The 21,793-nt window shown below is 38.7% G+C and overlaps 1 protein-coding gene across 5 annotated transcripts in view; it reads right to left on the reverse strand.

Annotated features, from left to right (window-relative positions):
* SCAPER (S-phase cyclin A associated protein in the ER) overlaps positions 1-21,793 on the reverse strand; it is a 423,555-nt gene that overhangs the window by 388,651 nt on the left and 13,111 nt on the right. For all 5 annotated transcript variants that reach the window (XM_061394725.1, XM_061394723.1, XM_061394726.1 and 2 more), the window contains exon 2: positions 16,332-16,398. In XM_061394725.1, coding sequence (XP_061250709.1) covers positions 16,332-16,337 — 6 coding nt within the window. In that variant the 5' untranslated portion in view covers positions 16,338-16,398. The remainder of the gene's footprint in view (positions 1-16,331; positions 16,399-21,793) is intronic.

Raw genomic sequence — 21,793 nt, forward strand, 5'->3', positions numbered from 1 at the left:
TCCTACTCTTTGCAACCCCATGGACTGTAGCCTGCCAGGCTTCTCTGTTCATAGGGATTCTCCAGACAAGAATACTGGAGTGGGTTGCTCTTTCCTTCTCCAGGGGATCGTGCCAACCCAGGAATCAAACCGGGGTCTCCTACACTGCAGGTGGATTCTTTACCAGGGGAGCTACCAGGGAAGCCCATATGGTAGTATCAGATCAGATCAGATCAGATCAGTCGCTCAGTCGTGTCCGACTCTTTGCGACCCCATGAATCGCAGCACACCAGGCCTCCCTGTCCATACCAACTCCCGGAGTTCACTCAGACTCACGTCCATCGAGTCAGTGATGCCATCCAGCCATCTCATCCTCTGTCGTCCCCTTCTCCTCCTGCCCCCAATCCCTCCCAGAATCAGTCTTTTCCAATGAGTCAACTCTTCGCATGAGGTGGCCAAAGTACTGGAGTTTCAGCTTTAGCATCATTCCTTCTAAAGAAATCCCAGGGCTGATCTCCTTTAGAATGGACTGGTTGGACCTCCTTGCAGTCCAAGGGACTCTCAAGAGTCTTCTCCAACACCACAGTTTAAAAGCATCAATTCTTCGGCGCTCAGCCTTCTTCACAGTCCAACTCTCACATCCATACATGACCACAGGAAAAACCATAGCCTTGACTAGACGAACCTTTGTTGGCAAAGTAATGTCTCTGCTTTTGAATATGCTATCTAGGTTGGTCATAACTTTCCTTCCAAGGAGTAAGTGTCTTTTAATTTCATGGCTACAGTCACCATCTGCAGTGATTTTGAAGCCCAGAAAAATAAAGTCTGACGCTGTTTCCACTGTTTCCCCATCTATTTCCCATGAAGTGATGGGACCAGATGCCATGATCTTCGTTTTCTGAATGTTGAGCTTTAAGCCAACTTTTTCACTCTCCACTTTCACTTTCATCAAGAGGCATTTTAGTTCCTCTTTACTTTCTGCCATAAGGGTAGTATCATCTGCATATCTGAGGTTATTGGTATTTCTCCCGGCAATCTTGATCCCAGCTTGTGTTTCTTCCAGTCCAGCATTTCTCATGATGCACTCTGCATATAGGTTAAATAAACAGGGTGACAATATACAGCCTTGACGTACCCCTTTTCCTATTTGGAACCAGTCTGTTATACTTGTCTTCAAAGAATTAACAGTCCAAATTAGAGAACCAAACCCATAAGAGCAAAAGATAACATATGGATTAATCAGTATGGTATCTAGTCTCCAGAGATGCCCCACTTCCCCTCAATAAACTACTCCTCCTGATGTTCCTATCTTTGTATAATCCCCTCCCCTATAACCTGGCTCTGTGACCCGCTTTTTTGACCTATAAAATGAGGTAGAAGTGACACAGCTAATTTCTGAAAATAGGTCATAAGAAGCTTCACAGTCTCTACCTGGGTCTCTTGGAATGCTCCCTCTTGGGATATTCACTCTAGAAATCCAGTCATCAAGCTATGAGAAGCCAAAGTTACCAGAAGAGATGCCACATAAGGGCGGCACTCTGGCTGACAGCCCCAGCTGAACACCCAGCTGACAGGCAACATCCACTGAGCCATCCTGGACATTCCAGCCCAGTCAAGCCCCCAGATGACGGCGGCATCCCAGCACCCCAGGCACCCCCAGGCAGAAAAACCACCTATTCAACCCACAGACTCAGGACAGATAACAGGAACTATATATACGCACATTAATCCACAATATACACATCTGTATTTCTGTATTTATCTGTATAGAGACGTTGAAACTCAAAGATATTGAACCTCTCACTTCAATCCTACACCACAAGTTCATTTTAGCCTTCCCCCTTCCTTATTTGTAATTTATTTCTCCATTAGTAAGAAACCAGCTCTTATCATCTAAAATATATTTACTTATCTGTTCAATTCTAATATATATATATATATATATATATATATATATATATATATGTAGTTTCAGAAAAAGGCAGAAGCGGGGGGATTCCCTGGCAGTCCAGTCCAGTGGTAAGGACTCTGTGCTTTCACTGCTGAGGTGGGTGGTTTTAGTCACTAAGTTGTGTCTAACTCTTGCAACCTCATGGACTGTAGCCTGTCATGCTGCTCTGTCCATGGGATTTTCCAGGCCAGAACACTGGAGTGGGTAGCCGTTTACTTCTCTAGAGGATATTCCCGACCCAGGGATTGAACCCAGGTCTCCTGCACTGCAGGCCGATTTTTTTTTACCAATTGAGATACCAGGGAATACCCTTCACTGTCAAAAGCCTGGGTTTAATCCCTGGTCAGGGAACTAAGATGCCACGAGCTTCGCTGTGCAGTCAATAAATAATAATAAAAAAAGTTTCATAACTGCTAACCCATATCTCTGTGAGAAACTCATTTATTAGCAAGATTATATTTCTATGCAGGTTTATCTTTAGCCTTACAGGATCCAAAGTACTGGATTTTGTGTTTTCCTTAATTACTTAAATTAGTTGTTTCCTTCATTTAATTGTTATTTTCCTTAATTACTTAAATTGGTTCTTCTCATCTTCACCCTTTCAGTGTGGTTACGTTACATACTTACATTACTCTTTATGTTTTGGGTTCTCCTCATCTACTGGTTGATTTTAATTGCTTGCTTATTTGGGAAATATGTGAAAGAAATGCAACAAATGGTTCTCAAACAAAGGAACTTATTAATGAGAAGTATGACTTTGAAAATTGGGAAAGGAGTATGTCAAGGTTTATACTGTCACCCTGCTTATTTAACTTACATGCAGAGTACAACATGCAAAATACCAGGCTGGATGAAGCAGAAGCTGGAATTAAGGCTGCCAGGAGAAATATCAATGACCTCAGATATGCAGATAACACCACCATTATGGCAGAAACCAAGAGGAACAAAAGCTCCTCTTGATGAAGGTGAAAGAGGACACTGAAAAAGCTGGCTTAAAACTCAACATTCAAAAAACTAAGATCATGGTATCTGGTCCCATCACTTCATGGCATCTAGATGGGGAAACAAGGGAAACAGTGACAGACTTTATTTTCTTGGGCTCCAAAATCACTGGGGACAGTGACTGAAGCCAGGAAATTAAAAGATGCTTGCTCCTTGGAAGACAAGCTATGAAAACCTAGACAGCATGTTAAAAATCAGAGACATTACTTTGCCAACAAAAGTCCATATAGTCAAAGCTACTGCTTTTCCAGTAGTTATGTATGGATGTAAAGATTTGGACCCAAAAGAAGGCTGAGCATCAAAGAATTGATGCTTCTGAATTGTGATGTTGGAAAAGACTCTTGAGAGTCCCTTGGACTGCAGGGAGATCAAACCAGTCAATCCTAAAGGAAATCAACCCTGAATATTCATTGGAAGGTGTGATGCTGAAGCTGAATTCTAATATTTTGGTCACCTGATGCTAAGAGCCAACTTGTTGGAAAAGACCCTGAGACTGGGAAAGATCAAAGGCAAGAGGAGAAGGGGACGACAGAGGATGAGATGGCTGGATGGCATCACCGACTCAATGGACATGAGTTTGAGCAAGCTCTAGGAGATGGTGAAGGACAGGGAAGCCTGGTGTGCTTCAGTCCATTGGGTTGCAGAGAGTCAGACACAATTGAGCAACCGAACGACAGAAATGCCTTTGAGAGAAGAAAAGTCACTATATGCTAGGGCAGGGGCTCACAAGCAACTTCTATAATAAACAATCTACATTTGAGAATAAGCTGTAACCATGATACCTTTTGCCCTTAAGTACTTCAATGTGTATTTCATATATCTAAAAGATACTCCCCCATATAACTATACTATGACTATCAAATCAGAAAATTATCACTGATCCAAATTATCTAAATTACAATAATTATTTAAATTTCACCAACTGTTCCACTAATGCTTTTGACAGTATAAAGCTGACAAGAGATATAAGCTCAATTATTTCAGGAGTTCTACAAACTCCAAGCAAGACAAATACAAATACAAAGAAAACCATGCTGAGACTGACCACAGAAAAACTGATAACCTGAAACAAAGGGAAAAATTTTAAAGCATACAGAAGAGGAGGGGGAAGTTCACCTTTAAAGAAGCAACAGCACAATAAGATGGGCAGCTCTGCATTGTCCAGACAGTGAAAAAATAAATAATCTATAATAAATAAATCAGTCACTTATTACTATCTATTCGGTAGAATAGTAGGGTCAAAATCTTGACTTGAGAGTTCAAGAGAATGTTGAATAAGAACATGGAGACAGTAAGTATTTAAAAAAAAAACTTTGAGTATTGTAATAAAGGTGAACCAAGAAAGAAGAAAGCAGAAATGAACAGAGAAGGTTTTTTAAATGAGTGCCAGCATATTTTTATGCTGATGGGGATGATCCACAGAAAGTAAAACTGCATATATAGGGAAAAAGGGAATAATCAATGACAAATCTGTGAGTAACAGGAATTGAATTTCAGAATACATAAATGAAACAACTAGTTTCAATAGTTTTCTCAAACTATTAGGAAAACAAAGACTGCTCTCTTCCACTCTAATACTGTACTATAAAGTTAACCCAAATTTTCCTCTCAAGAATAACTTTTGATATTTTTAAAATAAACACCTGTATCTACATTTCTTCACTACTCTGACCTTACCCTGGATATACATATGACATCTACTTATATGACTCATAAGCTTTCACTGAAACTCATTAGTTTGTGAACAATGTTCCAGCTCCATTCTGTGCAAAACACTTGAATCATCGCTTTTCTATTCCCATATTTTCCAATCAATGTAATATCATAAAATCACTTCCTTTTGCTTAAAGACATCTCCCAATGATTATTAGCTTTATATAACTTAGGTTGGCATTTATCATTTAGATTATCTAAGCATTGTTTTAACCAAGAAGTATCAGTATTCTTTTCAGGCCAGATGACTCTATGTCAGTAGGTCACCTACTTTTCATCTCTTTTTCAGATAATTCTCTTATGCAATCAAAGAAAACTGTATAGGGAAATACGCATAGATATATATCAGATCATAAAATTCACTATCATGTTCTTTATAACTCAAGAGTCTTCATAAAACAGTGAGTTTCTCAGAACTAAAATGACCACAAGATAGCAATGTTGTAGTACCAGAAAACTTGAAATCTAGTATTTTCTTATTCTATAAACATTTCAGTTCTACTACAAATTATGAGGTTAGTTTTTTTATACTTAGTACACATACACACATTCAAAGAAAAACCACCAGTTCAGGACTGTCATCATTCTTAATTCCAATACTTTATATAGAAAAACATTATAAAACTCATCTTACTACAACACATGATTGAAAACCATTTTTCAGCTTAAAGGACAGCTGCCTTCTGCAACATAAGCTGAGTGAACTGTTTTCAGTAAAAACTCATATATTTTGATCAATTTTAGTAATTCTATTTTTAACTGTGGTTTTGGAGAAGATTCTTGAGAGTCCCTTGGACTGCAAGGAGATCCAACCAGTCCATTCTAAAGGAGATCAGATCAGTCCTGGGTGTTCTTTGGAAGGACTGATGCTGAAGCTGAAACTCCAGTACTTTGGCCACCTCATGCGAAGAGTTGACTCATTGGAAAAGACTCTGATGCTGGGAGGGATTGGGAGCAGGAGGAGAAGGGGACGACAGAGGATGAGATGGCTGGATGGCATCACTGACTCGATGGACGTGAGTCTGAGTGAACTCCGGGAGTTGGTGATGGACAGGGAGGCCTGGCGTGCTGCGATTCATGGGGTCACAAACAGTCAGACACGACTGAGCGACTGGACTGAAATGAACTGAACTGAACTGATTCTTATAAAAAAAAAATCTCAGTGTAACTTAATGTAATTTTAAACTTTTTAATTTAAGCATTAGGGTTTGAAATGCAATAAATGAGTCCGAGATACTCCATAATATTCCAGATGTCTATTTCAAACAGTATTTTCATATAGGTCCTTTCCTTCCAAGAGATTTAAACAAAATATACGTATTTCCATCCAAAGTCACAGTGTGCCACCTAGTGCCATAAAGAGATTTTACAGAGGCTTGTTCAAATACTAAATGTTTCAATAAAAAGCATACACATCAGTCTCGAGGTAAAGTTTCTAAGTTTGACTCTTACAGTATATTACCTAAGAAAGCAAGTGTTTAGAATGTTTACCAAGAAATGCATATATACCTCTTAGCAAGACTGATGAAGCAAAGAGAAGAAAGAAGGCAAAAATTATCAATACCAAGAACAAAAGAACATCACTAAGATTCTAGAGCCTCTAGACATCAGAAAGATAAAAGGATGTTATAAATAAAATATGAATTTGAAAATTTTTATGAAATGCACAAATTCCTTGAAAAACACAATTTAACCAAATCTTGGCATAAAATCTTGGGGCTTCGTGAGTAGCTTAGTCAGTAAAGCACCTGTCTGCAATGCGGGAGATCTGGGTTCAGTTCCTGGGTTGGGAAGATCCCCTGGAGAAGGAAATGGCAACCCACTCCAGTATTCTTGCCTGGAGATTCCCATGGACAGAGGAGTCTGGCGGGCTGCAGTTTGTGGGATCTCAACAGTTGGACACGACTTAGTGCTATCTTTCTTTCTTTCTTTGGCATAAAAGGAAATGGAAAAATCTGAGTATTTACTAAAGAAATTAAAAAATTTTAAATACTGAAGAAATATTTACTGAAGAAATTCCATAAAAGAGAATCCAGGGTTAAATGGGTTTCACTGGTGAATTCCCTTAATCACTGAAGGAGAAATTATACTAAATTCTTCCAGAGGGAAAAATGAAGGATCAAATCTCAAGTCACAGAGTGACTCATGACCCTGAATATTAGAACCTAAGAGGACAAGAAAAGTAAATAAGCAGTTCAAACACCTTCAAAAGTAACAATGTGAACTTTTACATTACATATACCTCCATACACACACACATCTGCAAACTAAATCCAGTGAAAACATCAGAACCAAGTTGATTTTATTTCAGGAAGCAAGGCTGGTTTAACATTTTTTAATCAATGAATTCAATTCATCATATTAACTAAATAAAGGAGAAGAGTTTAATATTCTTTTCAACAGATGAAAAAAGCATGTGATAAACCTGGATACCCATCTATGATAAACATTCTTCACAAACTTCAGCAAATATCATATTAAATGATACAATCTTGAAAGAGACAGGATGCCTACAATCACCACTTCCATCATCATGATACTGAAATTCCTAGTCCTTGTAATAAGGTGAGAAAAGGAATGAGAGGGAAATTATAAGGTGAATCTAGAATAGCCTGTTAGACTAGAAAGTACAGAAGGACTCAAAGAATAATAAAGGCAAATGAAAAGATACAAGAGCCAGTGTGAAGGAACTTCCACCAGCTAAGTCAAGGACAATGCGAGCATCAAAATAAATGGTAGTAGTAGAATGTAATATTAAATAAAATAAAAAATCCAAGAAGCCTGAAAGACAGGCAGATAGATAGGCATGTAGATAACTAATAATTATTATCATCAGTGAATGCTAAAACTAGTGGGTAGATGGTTTGATGAGTTGCAGGATATTTACACAGCCTCAAAGTCTCTCTCAACAAATAACATACTACTTTCAAAAGACAAAGTAAACTTCAAAGAGAAAAACCTGACAATACCCTATATTAACCAAGTGATCAGAGTCCACATGACCAATAGCAGGACAAACTGACATCATATGCTTCCTGATGTGATATACTGAGAAGGATACAACACCATTCATGTGATATTCTGCCAAAAACACAAAATCAGAGTCTATAAGAAGAAAATATGACCCAAATCAAGTGACATTCTTCAAAACAGACCTGAAAGAACTGCCCTGGATAAGCGATTTGACTCACCCCTCGGTGAGCTCCTCACAGGCAGGACAGCCACACCCTTTCTCTCTGGGTGTGTGCCTCTGCCTTGCTTCTATCTAAAAGACGTTGTTTCTGTGTGCCCTCCCATTTGTTGTGCTATGTCTCTAATAATAAACTCTGCACCTATTTTTATAGCTTTTACCTTCTTGAGAAATTCATTTTTCAATGGGCGCAAGAGCCAGAGCAACTTTGCTTCTAGCCACTAGCCCTACGGGCAGTCTAGTAGATAGGATTCCTGGTTTTCACCCAGGTGCTGTTATTGTTCAGTTGCTAAGTCGTATCTGACTCTCTATGACCCCATGTATCACAGCATGCTAGGCTTCCCTGTCCTTCATTATCTCCCAGAGTTTGCTCAAATTCATATGTCCATTGAGTTCACCTAGGCTACCCAGGTTCAATTCCTGGGCAGGGAACTAAGATCTCTTCACACCACCGCTCACTGCTGTCTCCTCAAGATCAAAATATTCTTAAGTGGTTCATGGAAGAGTAATATGCATGTATTTATGAAAAAGTGAAAGAGTCAGTCACTCAGTTGTGTCTGACTCTTTGCAACCCCACAGGCTGTAGCCCGTCAAGCTCCTCTATCCACGGAATTCTCCAGACAAGAGTACTAGAGTGGGAAGCCATTCCCTTCTCCAGGTGATCTGCCTGATGCAAGGATGTGTCTACAAATAAATGTACATGTGTGTAGCTATATATGTATGTGTCTTTGTCTTTATACATGATTTTTCTTTTTGGCCATACCATGCGCATGTGGGATCCTAGTTGCCCAAGCAGGGATGGAACCCAGACCCCTTACAGTGGAAGCACAGAGTCCTAACCACGGGACCACTAGGGAATTCCCTATATGTGATTTTATATGTGTGTGTATGTATGTATGTTTATATACACACACACATATAAAATAAAAGAGAGAATATGAGAAAGGAAAAGAGACAAAATTAGCAACTGGTAAAGTTAGTGAGAGTCCCTTGGACTGCAAGGAGATCAACCAGTCCATTCTGAAGGAAATCAGCCCTGGGATTTCTTTGGAGGGAATGATGCTGAAGCTGAAACTCCAGTACTCTGGCCACCTCATGTAAAGAGTTGACTCATTGGAAAAGACTCTGATTCTGGGAGGGATTGGGGGCAGGAGGAGAAGGGGACGACAGAGGATGAGATGGCTGGATGGCATCACTGACTCGATGGACGTGAGTTTGAGTGAACTCCAGGAGATGGTGATGGACAGGGAGACCTGGCGTGCTGTGATTCATGGGGTCGCAAAGAGTCGGACACGACCGAGCAACTGAACTGAACTGAAAGTTAGTGAAAGAATATCAGAGAATTATCTGTACTCCTCTTGCAACCTTTCTTAAATCTGAAATGAAAGGAAAATAAAAGGTCCTAAAAATAATGATAATAAAGGATAATATTTTCATGATCTTCAGGTATAGAAAAACGTCTTAATCAGGATACAAAAAAGCACTAATCATACAGGAAAAAAATGATTAATTGAACTTCACTGGAATTAAGAACACATTCTTATATTAAAAAGACATCATTAAAAGAATGAAAAAGCAAGCCACAAAGAAGATATATGTGTAAAAGTAACAAAGGTCTTATACCCAGAATAAAGAACTCCTTAAATCAATTAGAAAAAAAAAGATAACCCAACAAGAAAATGAAAATTGAATAGGCATTCCCAAAAGACATATAAATAACCAACTATCATATGAAAAGGTACTCAAAAGTAAGCACTGAAAATATTAAAACATTTTTAAATCAATGACAATACCATGTGATGGCAAGGAGCTGGGCAACTGCTTGCACTGCTGACAGAAAGTTAAACTGATATACAACAGCTTAAGAAATCTGGCATTATCCAAAAGCACAAACCAGCCTCTGTTTACCTCTCTAGCCTCATCTTCCATTACTCTTCCTGTCTGCCATGCTCCAACTCCACTGACATTTAATCAGTTCCCTATGACCACCAAGCTCCCTCCTAATTCAGGGCATTTATATAAGATTTTCTCTTCTGTTTAGCATGTTCTGCCACTCTACAACATACATTTATTGGCTTCCTCCCCAGCATTTACTGCCTACGTCTTTTCTAATAGTTCAGTTTTTATTGGGGTACCATGTGGTTCTATGAAGACCTACAAGACCTTTTAGAACTAACACCAAAAAAAAGATGTCCTTTTCATCAGAGGGAATTGGAATGCTAAAGTAGGAAGTTGAGAGATACCTGGAGTAACAGGCAAGTTTGGCCTTGGAGTACAAAAGGAAGAAGGGCAAAGGCTAACACAGTTATGCCAAGAGAAGACATTGGTCAGAGCAAACACCCTCTTACAATACAAGAAATGACTCCCCACATGGACACCACCAAATGGTCAATACCAAAAACTCAGACTGATTATATTCTATGCAGCCAAAGATGGAGAAGCTCTATACAGTCAGCAAAATCAAGACCTGGGGCTAGCTATGGCTCAGATCATGAACTCCTTATTGCAAAATTCAGACTTAAAGTGAAGAAAGTAGGGAAAATCACTAGGCCATTCAGGTATGACCTAAATCAAATCCCTTATGATTATACAGTGGAAGTGACAAGAGATTAAAGGGGTTAGATTTGAGACAGAGTGCCTGAAGAACTATGGATGGAGATGCATAGCACTGCATAGGAGAAGGTGACCAAAGAAAAGGAGATCCAAGAAGGCAAGATGGCTGTCTGAGGAGCCCTTACAGTGCAGCTGAGAAAAGAAGAGAATCAAAAGGCAAAGGAGAAAGGGAAATATATACCCCCACTGAATGCAGAGTTCCAGAGAATAGCAAGGAGAGAGAACAAAGTCTTCTTAAGTGAACAATGCAAATAAATAGAGGAAAATGATAGAATGGGAAAGACTAGAAATCTCTTCAAGAAAATTAGAGATATCAAGGGAATATTTCATACAAAGATGGGCACAATAAAGGACAGAAATGGTAAAGACCTAACAGAAATGGAAGAGATCAAAAGAGATGGCAAGAACACCCAGAAGAACTGTACAAAAAAGGTCTTAATGACCAGATAACCACAATGGTGGGCTCACTCACCCAGAAATAGACATCCTGGAGTGTGAAGTCAAGTGGGCCTTAGGAAGCAATGCTGTCAATAAAGCTAGTGGAGGTGATGGAATTTCAGCAGAGCTGTTTAAAATCCTATAAGATGATGTTATTAAAGGACTGCATTCAATATGTCAGCAAATTTGGAAAATCCAGCAGTGGCCACAAGACAGGAAAAGGTCAATCTTCATCGCAATTCTCAAGAAGAGCAGTACTAAAGAATGTTCAAACTACCAGACAATTACATTCATCTCCCATGCTAGTAAGATTATGCTCAAAATCCTTCAAGCGAGGCTTCAGCATTATGTGAAACTGAAGACTTCCAGATCTTCAAGCTGGATTAGAAAAGGCAGAGGAACCAGAAATCAAATTGTCAACAATCACTGGATCATAGAGAAAGCAAGGAAATTCCAGAAAAATATCTACCTCTGTCTGTTTCACTGACTATTCTAAAGGCTTTGACTGTATGGATCATAACAAACTGTGGAAAACTCTTAGAGAGGTGGGAATACCAGACCTGTCTTCTGAGAAACCTGTATGCCGGTTAAGAAGCAACAGTTAGAACCTTACATAGAACAACTGACAGGTTGAAAATTGAGAAAGGAATACAACAAGGCTGTTTATTGTCACCCTGTTTATCTAACTTATATGCAGAGCTCATCATACGAAACGCCAGGCTACATAAGTTACAAGCTGGAATCAAGATTTCCAGGAGAAATAGAAACAATCTCAGATATGCAAATGATACCACTTTAATGGCAGAAAGCAGAGAGGAACTAAAGAGCCTCTTGATGAAAGTAGAAAAAGAGTGAAAAAGCTAGCTTAAAACTCAATATTAAAAAAACTAAGATCATGGCATCCGGTCCCCTCACTTCATGGCAAACAGAAGGGGGAAAAGTGGAAGCAGTGGCAGATTTCTTCTTCTTGGGCTCGAAAATCACTGTGGATGGTGACTGTAGCCATGAAATCAGAAGACAACTGCTCCTTGCAAGAAAAGCCTTGACAAACCCAGACAGTATATTAAAAAGCAAAGACATCACTTTGCCGACAAAGATCTGTATAGTCAAGGCTGTGGTCTTTCCAGTAATCATATACAGATGTGAGAGCTGGACCATAAAGAGGGCAGAGTGCGAAAGAATTGATACTTTTGAACTGTGGTGCTGAATAAGACTCTTGAGAGTCTCTTGGACTGCAAGGCAATCAAACCAGTCAATATTAAAGGAAATCAACCCTAAATACTCATTAGCACTGATGCTGAAGCTGAAGCTCCAGCTCCAATACTTTGGCCATCTGATGTGAAGAGCTGACTCACTGGAAAAGACCTTGATGCTGGGAAAGATTGAGGGCAGGAAAAGAAGGGGGTGACAAGAGAATGAGATGGTTGGGTGGTATCACCAATTCAATGGACATGAACTTGGGCAAACTCTGGGAGAAGGTGAGGGACAGGGAAGCCTAGTGTGATTCAGTCCATGGAGTTGAAAAGAGTCAGATGCAACTTGGTGACTGCACAACAGAAACATCGACCTTCCCGTCAGGAAGCTTACACAAGCTCTTAGCCTCATCCACCAGAGGGCAGCGAGAAGACACAAGAAGAACCACAATCCCACAGCAGCTAGAACAAAAACTACATTATAGGAAGTTAATCAGGATGAAAAAGCAGAGTTATGTCCCGGACGAAGAGATAAGATAAAACCCCAGAAAAACAACCAAATGAAGTGGAGATAGGCAACCTTCTAGAAAAAGAATTTAGAATAATTATAGTGAAGATGATCAAGGATATCAGAAACAGAATGGAGATGTAAGAAATATTTACCAAAGACCTAGAAGAACTAACAAACAACCAGATATGAACCACACACTAGACGAAGGAATTAACAGCAGAACAACTGAGCCAGAAGAACGGACAAGTGACCTGAGAACAGAATGGTGGACATCAGTGCCGCAGAACAGAATATAGACAAAAGAATGAAAAAAAACAAAGACAGCCTAAGAGACCTCTGAGACAACATTAAACACACCAACATTCACATTATAGGGGTCCCAGAAGGAGAAGAGAGGGAGAAAGGACCTGAGAAAATATTTGAAAATATAATAGCTGAAAAATTCCGTAACATGGGAAAGGAAATAGTCATCCAAGTCCAGGAAGCGCAGAGTCCCAGGCAGGATAAACCCAAGGAGGAACACACCAAGACATACAGTAATCAAACTGACAAAAATTAAAGACAAAGATAAAATATTAAAAGCAAAAAGGGAAAAATGACAAATAACATACAAGGGAACTCCCATCAGGTTATCAGCTGATTTCTCAAGAGAAATTCTACAAGCCAGAAGGGATTGGCACAATATATTTAAAGTGATGAAAGGGAAGAACCTACAACCAAGAATACTTCACCCAGCAAGACTGTTCAGACTGATGAAGAAATCAAAAGCTTTCCAGACAAACAAAAGTTATGAATAGCTAACTTTTAAGTTATGAATAGCACCACCAAATCAGCTTTACAACAAACGCTAAAGGAACCTCTCTAGGCATAAACTTCCTTCTTCAGGCAGGAAACACAAGAGAAGGAAAAGACCTACACAAAATAAACCTAAAAAGACAATTAAGAGTGGTAATACGATCATACATATGGATAATTACCTTAAATGTAAACAGATTAAATGCCAGAAGAATGGACAAGTGACCTAGACTGGCTGGGCACTTCCATTTAACCACATCACTCTACTTAACCCCTCAAATTGTATGTAAATATTTCATATTGTTAGGTCAATCATGTTTCCATTGTAACTTACAAATATAATTATCTTTTATTTTTTTGTCTGGCTATTGATTGTGAAAATTGTTTTTAAAAAAGGTTTTACTATTGTGATTATATAACTATTACTCACGTACTAGCATTGTATCATGATCAGTCAACAGAAAATAACAGAATTCTATATCACTAAAGCTACCATTTAATAGAAAAACTTCGAATCACTTTTTAAAATCAAGATATGTACCAGAATTATCTTGGAATTTTTTGAAAAATACAAATGCCCAGGTATTGCTTTTTTTCTACAAAGCTCGAGATGTGTTTCTAATGAGCAACCATATTTAAAAACTGGACTATATGATGATCTTTTACTTTTATCTAGTTTGTTTCATTTTTTCTTTCATATTCAGTGCTCCCATTTCATTTAGTTTATGTTTTCCAATTTCTTTCTTTTTTTAATGTTCTTTCTCAAGCCTTTATCAAGCACAGCAGAAAAGCCTTTACACATAAATACTATGTGTAATTATATATTTTAGAAAACCTATGACTTTTTGCCTAGCTAAAAAATTTGTAACAATTTGATTCTACCTGTTTGTATGAACAGAATGCTAGACATCTAATTTAAAAAATAGATACACAACAAAGGTTTACTATATAGCAAAGGGAATTAGAGCCAACATCTTACAATAACCTATAATCGAAAATAATTTGAAATATAATATGTGTATATATATAACAGAATCACCTTGCTGTGTACCTGAAACACTGTAAGTCAACTATACTTCAATAAAATGTATATATTAAGAAAAAAAAGAGTTTGCATTCTGAACCACATAAACATTGTATTGAAAAGAACCCACCTGCCAACCCAGGAAACATAATGAGACGCAGGTTCAATCCCTGCATGGCAATCCATTCTAGTATTCTTGCCTGGAAAAATTTCATTGACAGAGGAGCCTGGCAGCATGCAGTCCATAGGATCGCAAAGAGTAGGACACGACTAAATCCACTTAGCAAGCATGAAACATTGCATATAATATTAAAACAAAACATATCAAAAAGAAGAAGAAATATCAAAAAATCAAAAAGAGAGGCTTCCCTGGTGGCACAGTGGTAAAGAACCCGCCTGCCAATGCAGGAGATGTGGGCTCGATCCCTGATCCAGGGAAATCCCACATGCTGTGGAGCAACTAAGCCCTGGTGCCACAGCTACGGAAGTCCATGCATCCTGGAGCCTGAGCTCCACAGCAAGAGAAGCCACTGCGACGAGAGGCCTCACACCGCAACTAGAGAGTAGCCCCCACTTCCCACAACCAGAGGAAAGCCCGTGCAGCAGTGAAGACCCAGCACAGCCATACGTACATAAATCACATAACTTTGTGAAAGACTAAAAAGAGGCTGAAACAGTGGAATACATTTTTTCAGAATACTGAGAGAAAATTTTCTTAATCTAGGCTTCTACATTCAGCAACACCATCTTTGAAAATCAGGGCAGGAAAAAAGATTCAGACAAACAAAAACAGAGCTTAGGACTGAATGGCCCTCACTGTAAGAAATTCTCAGAATATGAAAGGCAGAAGAAAAATGATCTCAAATGACAGAATTTAAAAATTTTAAACTCAGAACTTATTATTTACATCTTTAAGATATAAAAGAAACTGGAGTGTGGAATGGGTCAGGATGAGATAGGAAAGAAAAATATAAGTGGTTATAATCCTACATTTACACCCAAAAGAGGAGGCTCCTTCCCTAAATCCTACACTTCAGAAGATTACACCTATCAAAATATCAAAACATCAAAAATGTCAAAACAAAAAGATAGCAAGTAACTATACAGGAATTAATAGAGAGGGATTCACACACTGAACTGAGGCCTCCCCACCCTAAAAGCAAACAATAAGGAAGAGAAGGAAGAAGTCAAAGCACAGCCTCTATGCTGGGAAACCAAGATAAAAATATCTAATTTTTATTTAATATTTAAATATTTAAAATTTTTATTTAAAATCTAATTTTAAATCTAACATTTACTTTAAAATGGCTACCCCCCATTTCCCAAAGAAGTCTCTAGGCACCTGGATTATCCCATAAACCGTATTTCCTCCTCCTCCTGGGTCTGAGTGAGATAGTTTGAGTAGATACTTAGAACTGCCTGTAAATCTTGAGTTTAAAAAGTAGAATATGGGGAAGGTGAACTCATCTGCCCAGGGTTTCTGGGGAGTTTCACCACATTAGTGCCCATCTGAGATTCAGAGACCATCCTGGCCCAACATCCACCCTGCCAACCCCAGAGACAGCATTTCTCCTTTAAGAGCTGGCTGAGCCCTGGGTAGGAAAGTAGGTCAAGCTGCTGACATAAACTAATTTATAACTTTTTAAGATTAAGACATTAAGAGAAAAGCTAACTTCCATCTGTATTCTTGCCCTAGGTCATACAAATGTTAAGAGTGAGCGTCTATGGCTTTAGGGTTGAACAGTACACTCACTGTTCATTACCTTAACTGCTGTACTTTATAACACGTGTTCCATAGAGTATCTTGTAGGTAACAAATATTACATCAAAAAGGATGATGAATGAAAAACGGAAGGAAGGAAAGGAGGTAGAAGGAGGCTAAAAAAACTAAGGTTAATGCTTAAGGTAAATTGATCACTTACCATCATTTTTTAATTCCTTTCTATGCCAAGAAGCTCATTTACCACACAAACCCATGGAGTATGATTCCTATAATAAAAAAAAAAATATATAGTACATACTATTAGCCATAACACTGTCATAAAATCATATTTGTTTATAAAAAGATAAAAATTTCATTCCCATTAAGTTTCTTATTATATTCAACAACAAAAACATTACTCCTTTATATTTCATTTGGTTATACTATAGCATGTTTTATGCTGAACAATACCTAAATGCTCTCCAAAAATAATTAAATGGAAGAGAAAAAGTATTAATTATATAAACAGTCTCTGATATCTTAATCTGGAGGCTTCAAACATTTTTTACTATAATCTATAAATATATACTTTATATTGAAACAAAGTTTCATGAAGTAACATTTACCTCTATTGTAAGTGATGCACTCTAATATTTCCTGCTCTGTTTCATTATTTAAATACTGTTTTCACTGAATTATGACCCACTAATGAATTCCAACTCAATAATATAAAACACTGTGTAACCTCTCCTTAGGAACTTTCAACAACTGAGGTTTGATCAGACTATTTTAATTATAGATTACCTAAGGATTTACACAGAACAGATCCTACTTTTCAGGGAACCTATTTAATGGTGGTCAAATCTTCATTCAAAGAAATCCAAAGCTAGGAAACTAGATTTTAAAAAAGAAAAAAAAAAAAAAACAAGAGGACAGAGAAATTGCAAGAAACAGTGGCTTAATCATGTAAGAAAAGCTTCTGAACAAAGAAAAATAAGCAGCAATTGGAACCCAACTTTCTGGGACAAGGGCCTTGGTCACTTATCTTCACCAAGTGAATTCACTCCCTTTTAAATGCAGCACGTCAATTGAAAACATATGTTCAAACAAAAACTTACATACAAGTATTCATAGCAACGTTATTCCTAATAGCCAAAAAGTGGACACAACCCAAATGTCCAAAAATTGATGGATAAATAAAATGTGCTATATCCATTCAAGGAAATCTTATTCAGCCATTAAAAAAAGAATAAAGTGCTTATACATGCTACAACATAAATGAACCCTGAAAACAAGATGACAAATGAAAGAAGCCGCTCATAAAAGACCACACATTACATAACGCCACTTATATGTAATGTCCAAAATGGGAAAATTCATAGAATCAGAAAAACAGATTATTGCTTGCCTAGGGCTACAGAGTTGGAGGAAAATGGGAGTTACTGCTAATGAGTACAGCATTTCTTTTGGGGATGATGAAAATGTCCTAAAATTCAACATGGTGATGACTGCACAGCTCTGTGAATATACTAATAAACACTTTTTAACTGGGTGATTTGTTGGTATATGGATTATATCTCAATAAAAATGTTACATTTTCAAAAATACATCACCTCTGTTAACAACTCACCAATGCCTCTACGTCTCATGCAAAGTAAAAGTCAAAGTCTCCACAGTGGTCCAAGTCCCCACACTCTAAACTTCCTAGCTCCTCATACATCTCTGACCACATCTCCTACTCCTCTCTTCTCTGATGTCCTTTCCAGCTCAGCGATACGGCCTCTTTAAGTTCCCCAACATGCCAGAAACACTCCTGCCTCAGGGCTTTACACTTTAAAGTCCGCATCTGGAATGCTCAAGACTGACTCCATCTTTGCCCACATGTAACTTTCTCAGTGAGGCCTACGAAAGCACTCTTTTTTAAAATTGCAATCTGTTTATCCTGACTCCCACTACTGGCACTCCCTATCCCACTTCTTCTCGAGAGCATTCATTACTTAAACTTACTTGGTGTACTGTCCATCTCTCCCCGCAAGAAAGTTAGCTGCATGATGATCTTTGGTTTTGGGTTATTGCTATAGCCTCCGAATACAGAACCGTGTCTGGTTTCTGAGAGGCATTCATTAAATACTTGTTTACTAACAAATGAAACCCATGTTAAAGAACCTTTGCTCAAAATGTTCCTCTCTTCTCACCCTATACATACTCAAAGCCTACCAATTCATCAACTCAAAAAAGTCATCTTCATGAAGCCCATTTTGATATCCCCAGCTGACAGACACTGTCATCTGAATTCTCAGACTACTTGACCTGTAATCATCACTTCTGAAAAGTAGGGACAAGTGTGATACAGTAGAAAAAGTGTATACAAGCACTGGAGTCAACCAAATCACTGGTCGTGTGACTATGAGAAGTTATTCAAACTCTTCAAATATCGGTATTCTAACCCATAAAAATGAAGGCTAGATTGCTTACCCAAGAGAATTTTTTCCACACAAAGACCTATTTACAAATATTCAAAGAGCCTTTCCAGGTTTCCAAACTGGAAACAACCCATATATCAAAACAAAAGATAATCCAATCTTAGTACATCTATACAGTAGAACAGAGAGCAATACAAAGGAATGAATATACAATAAAATAGATATCTCAGACAGTCTGCTTGGAAAAAGAAGCTGGATGCAAAAGAATACATTCTGAATTATTCCATTTAAATCAAGTTTTAGAACATGCAAAACTAATCCCAGGTGGAAATATCAAAAGTTACCTTAGTTGGAGGGGAAGGACTGGAAAGAAGTTCAAGGAAACTTTCTGGGAAGATGGATTGCGGCAGCGGTTCATGACTATGTATAACTGTGTTCTTACTCACTGAACTGCCCACTTTAAAAAAGTGGGCATACTTTTTGTAAACTATACCTCAGTAAAATTGATCAAAGGACACACAGTTTAGGGAGGGAAAAAATGAAGGCTATCCTTAATTTATAAGATTGTTAGGATTAGATGAGAAATACTTCTACTGAAATCAGCACGACACAGTGAGAAAGACAGCACAATAATATGGGACTGAATCTCAATTTAGCAAATTATTATAGCTACTAATTACATAACCTTTTGCACAAGTCATGAATCCCTCAGAACTTCAGTTTTCTTTTGAGTAAAGAGAATAGTATCTACTTTACAGTTAAATGGTAGCACACTAGAGTTTCTACTAGTTAACACAGTATCGGTTACATAACAAGTCACCAAATGGTTTTTTAAATAAGACATAAAGACCAGCACATAATAGATGCTCAACTGGTGTTATATCTTTTCTCCATTTCCTTTGGATGACAATTTTCTCCTCATCCTATTACATTTTAGAATCTTGAAAGACAAGATCAGCATTTCAGTGATCTTCCTTTTCCTCTATTTAAGATGGTATGTTTAAAATGCTAGGCACTGAACAAAGGTTTTTAAGGAAAAGAAGGAAGTAGGCTGGCTTGTTGATTAAGCAGAATTAACTCCTTTGACCTCTTTTTCTTTTGGTCATTCCAGAATCAATTAGTGAACTTTCCAATAAAGACAGCTAGCTAGATACCAACAACTTTTTAAGGGAGACACAAATTTATGTATTAATATTATATGATGCATATGCACTAGAAAACAGATTGGAAATAGACAAGCAGCAATGTGGAGCCTGGTGGAAAGACTCTTACATAACAAACGCTATAAAGAAAGATCCACACAGTCAAGAAGGAAAGCAAAGAGAAGTGATCAGGTGGGAACCCACACCTGAAGGAGGGGACACAGAAGTAGGGGAATTACTTGGGTTTGGAGACCCTCTTTGGAAAGAGAAGGGTTTGAACCATATAGTGGGCACCCCAGGCCTAAAGTCTGAGACCAGAAAGACAAATCTTCGCTGGTGTGCAGACCAGAGGGATTGGCAGGGGAACTGTGAGAAACTTGAATTCCACTCATTAAGGGCAGGCATACACTTGCTTCCTTGCTCCCAAAACAAGGCAGAGGAAGCAGACTGAGACTGCCTGTGACTCTAGTTGCTTTCCACAACCACCCCAGTGCACATCCTGGCCCATCTTGTCCACCACACAGCTCCCCACTAGGGTGAAGGTCGACACTGTCAAGGGGAAGGGCACAGGTGAAGGGATGGTGCCGACTCAGACCCAGCTCTGCATCTGAATAAGGCAAGGGCAGGAGAAAGTAATGGCACCCCACTCCAGTACTCTCACCTGGAAAATCCCATGGACGGAGGAGCCTGGTAGGCTACAGTCCATGGGGCCGTGAAGAGTGGGACACGACTGAGCGACTTCACTTTCACTTTTCACTTTCATACATTGGAGAAGGAAATGGCAACCCACTCCAGTGTTCTTGCCTGGAGAATCCCACAGACGGGGGAGCCTGGTGGGCTGCCATCTATGGGGTCACACAGAGTTAGACACGACTGAAGCGACTTAGCAGCAGCTATTACTAGCACTCCTAGAGGCAGCAGATGCAGAGTAGTGTGGACTCTGATGTGCCAAGACAGTCCCGGCGCATGCCCCAACCCACACTGAGTGGGCTGCTCCTGCCCCTCTTGCTCCAGTGTAGCTCCCTTCTGAGGAATGATGCCAATGCTGTGAGAGGAGAGAACATACACTAAGAGGGAATGGAAGCAGTTTGGACCCACCCTTAAGGCTTCTGCTCCAGCACCTTGGTGTGTTCTCTACTGAGCACCGAAGTCCTAGCTCACACCTGGTTCTGACTCTTGCTCTTCCTTCTACAGCCCCACCTCCCACCACAGTGACAGCTGCCAGCAAATCTGGGGTAAGATGTGACTTGTGCTCACTTCAGATCCAGCTCTCCCACCAAAGCCAGTAGGCTCACACAGACTGCATAAGGACACACCCACAAAAGGATACCCCTTTAAGATCACCATAGTTAACAGTTTCACCTAAGTTTACAGAGACAGAGAAAGCTGATCAAAACGAGAAGACAGAGGAATTTATTTCAAGTGAAAGAAAAAGAAAAAAACAAAAAAAATATAAACAATTTATCAGGAAAAGAGATCAAAACAGGAATAAGAATGCTAACCAAATTAGGGGAAAGAACAGATGAACACAGAGAGGGTTTTAACAAGGAACTAGAAAACAAAAAAGAACCAGTTAGATCTGAAGAATGCAATAAATGAAATAAAAAAAAAAACTAGCAGGAAGTTAAGAGCAGACTAGGTAATACAGAAGATTTCACAAGTTATCTGGAAGATAGAAAAATGGAAATCACCCAACCACAACAGTAAGAAAAAAATTTTTTAATCAGAACAGTTTAAGCAACATCTAAGAAAACATCAAGCACACTGAGATTTGCATTATAGGGGTCCCAGAGGGAGAAGAGAGAAGGAAAACATTCAAAAGTGTATTTGATAAAATTATGGCTTAAAACTTTCCAAACCCGAAGATGGAAACAGATAATCAGATACAGGAAGCACAGAGGGTCCCAAACAAGATGAACCCAAACAGACCCATACCAAAACATATCACAATTAAAGTGGCAAAACTTAAAGAGAGAATTCTAAAAGCAACAAGAGAAGAACAGAGTCATATACAAGGGAACACCCATAAGGCTTCTGTAGCAAGCCTGCAGGCCAGACAGGAGTGGCATGAAATATTCTAAATGCTGAAAGGGAAAAACTAGGATACTCTCTACCCA

The sequence above is a fragment of the Bos javanicus genome, chromosome 21 (genome assembly GCF_032452875.1).
Source record: "Bos javanicus breed banteng chromosome 21, ARS-OSU_banteng_1.0, whole genome shotgun sequence".
In the NCBI taxonomy this organism is placed as follows: Eukaryota; Metazoa; Chordata; class Mammalia; order Artiodactyla; family Bovidae; genus Bos; species Bos javanicus.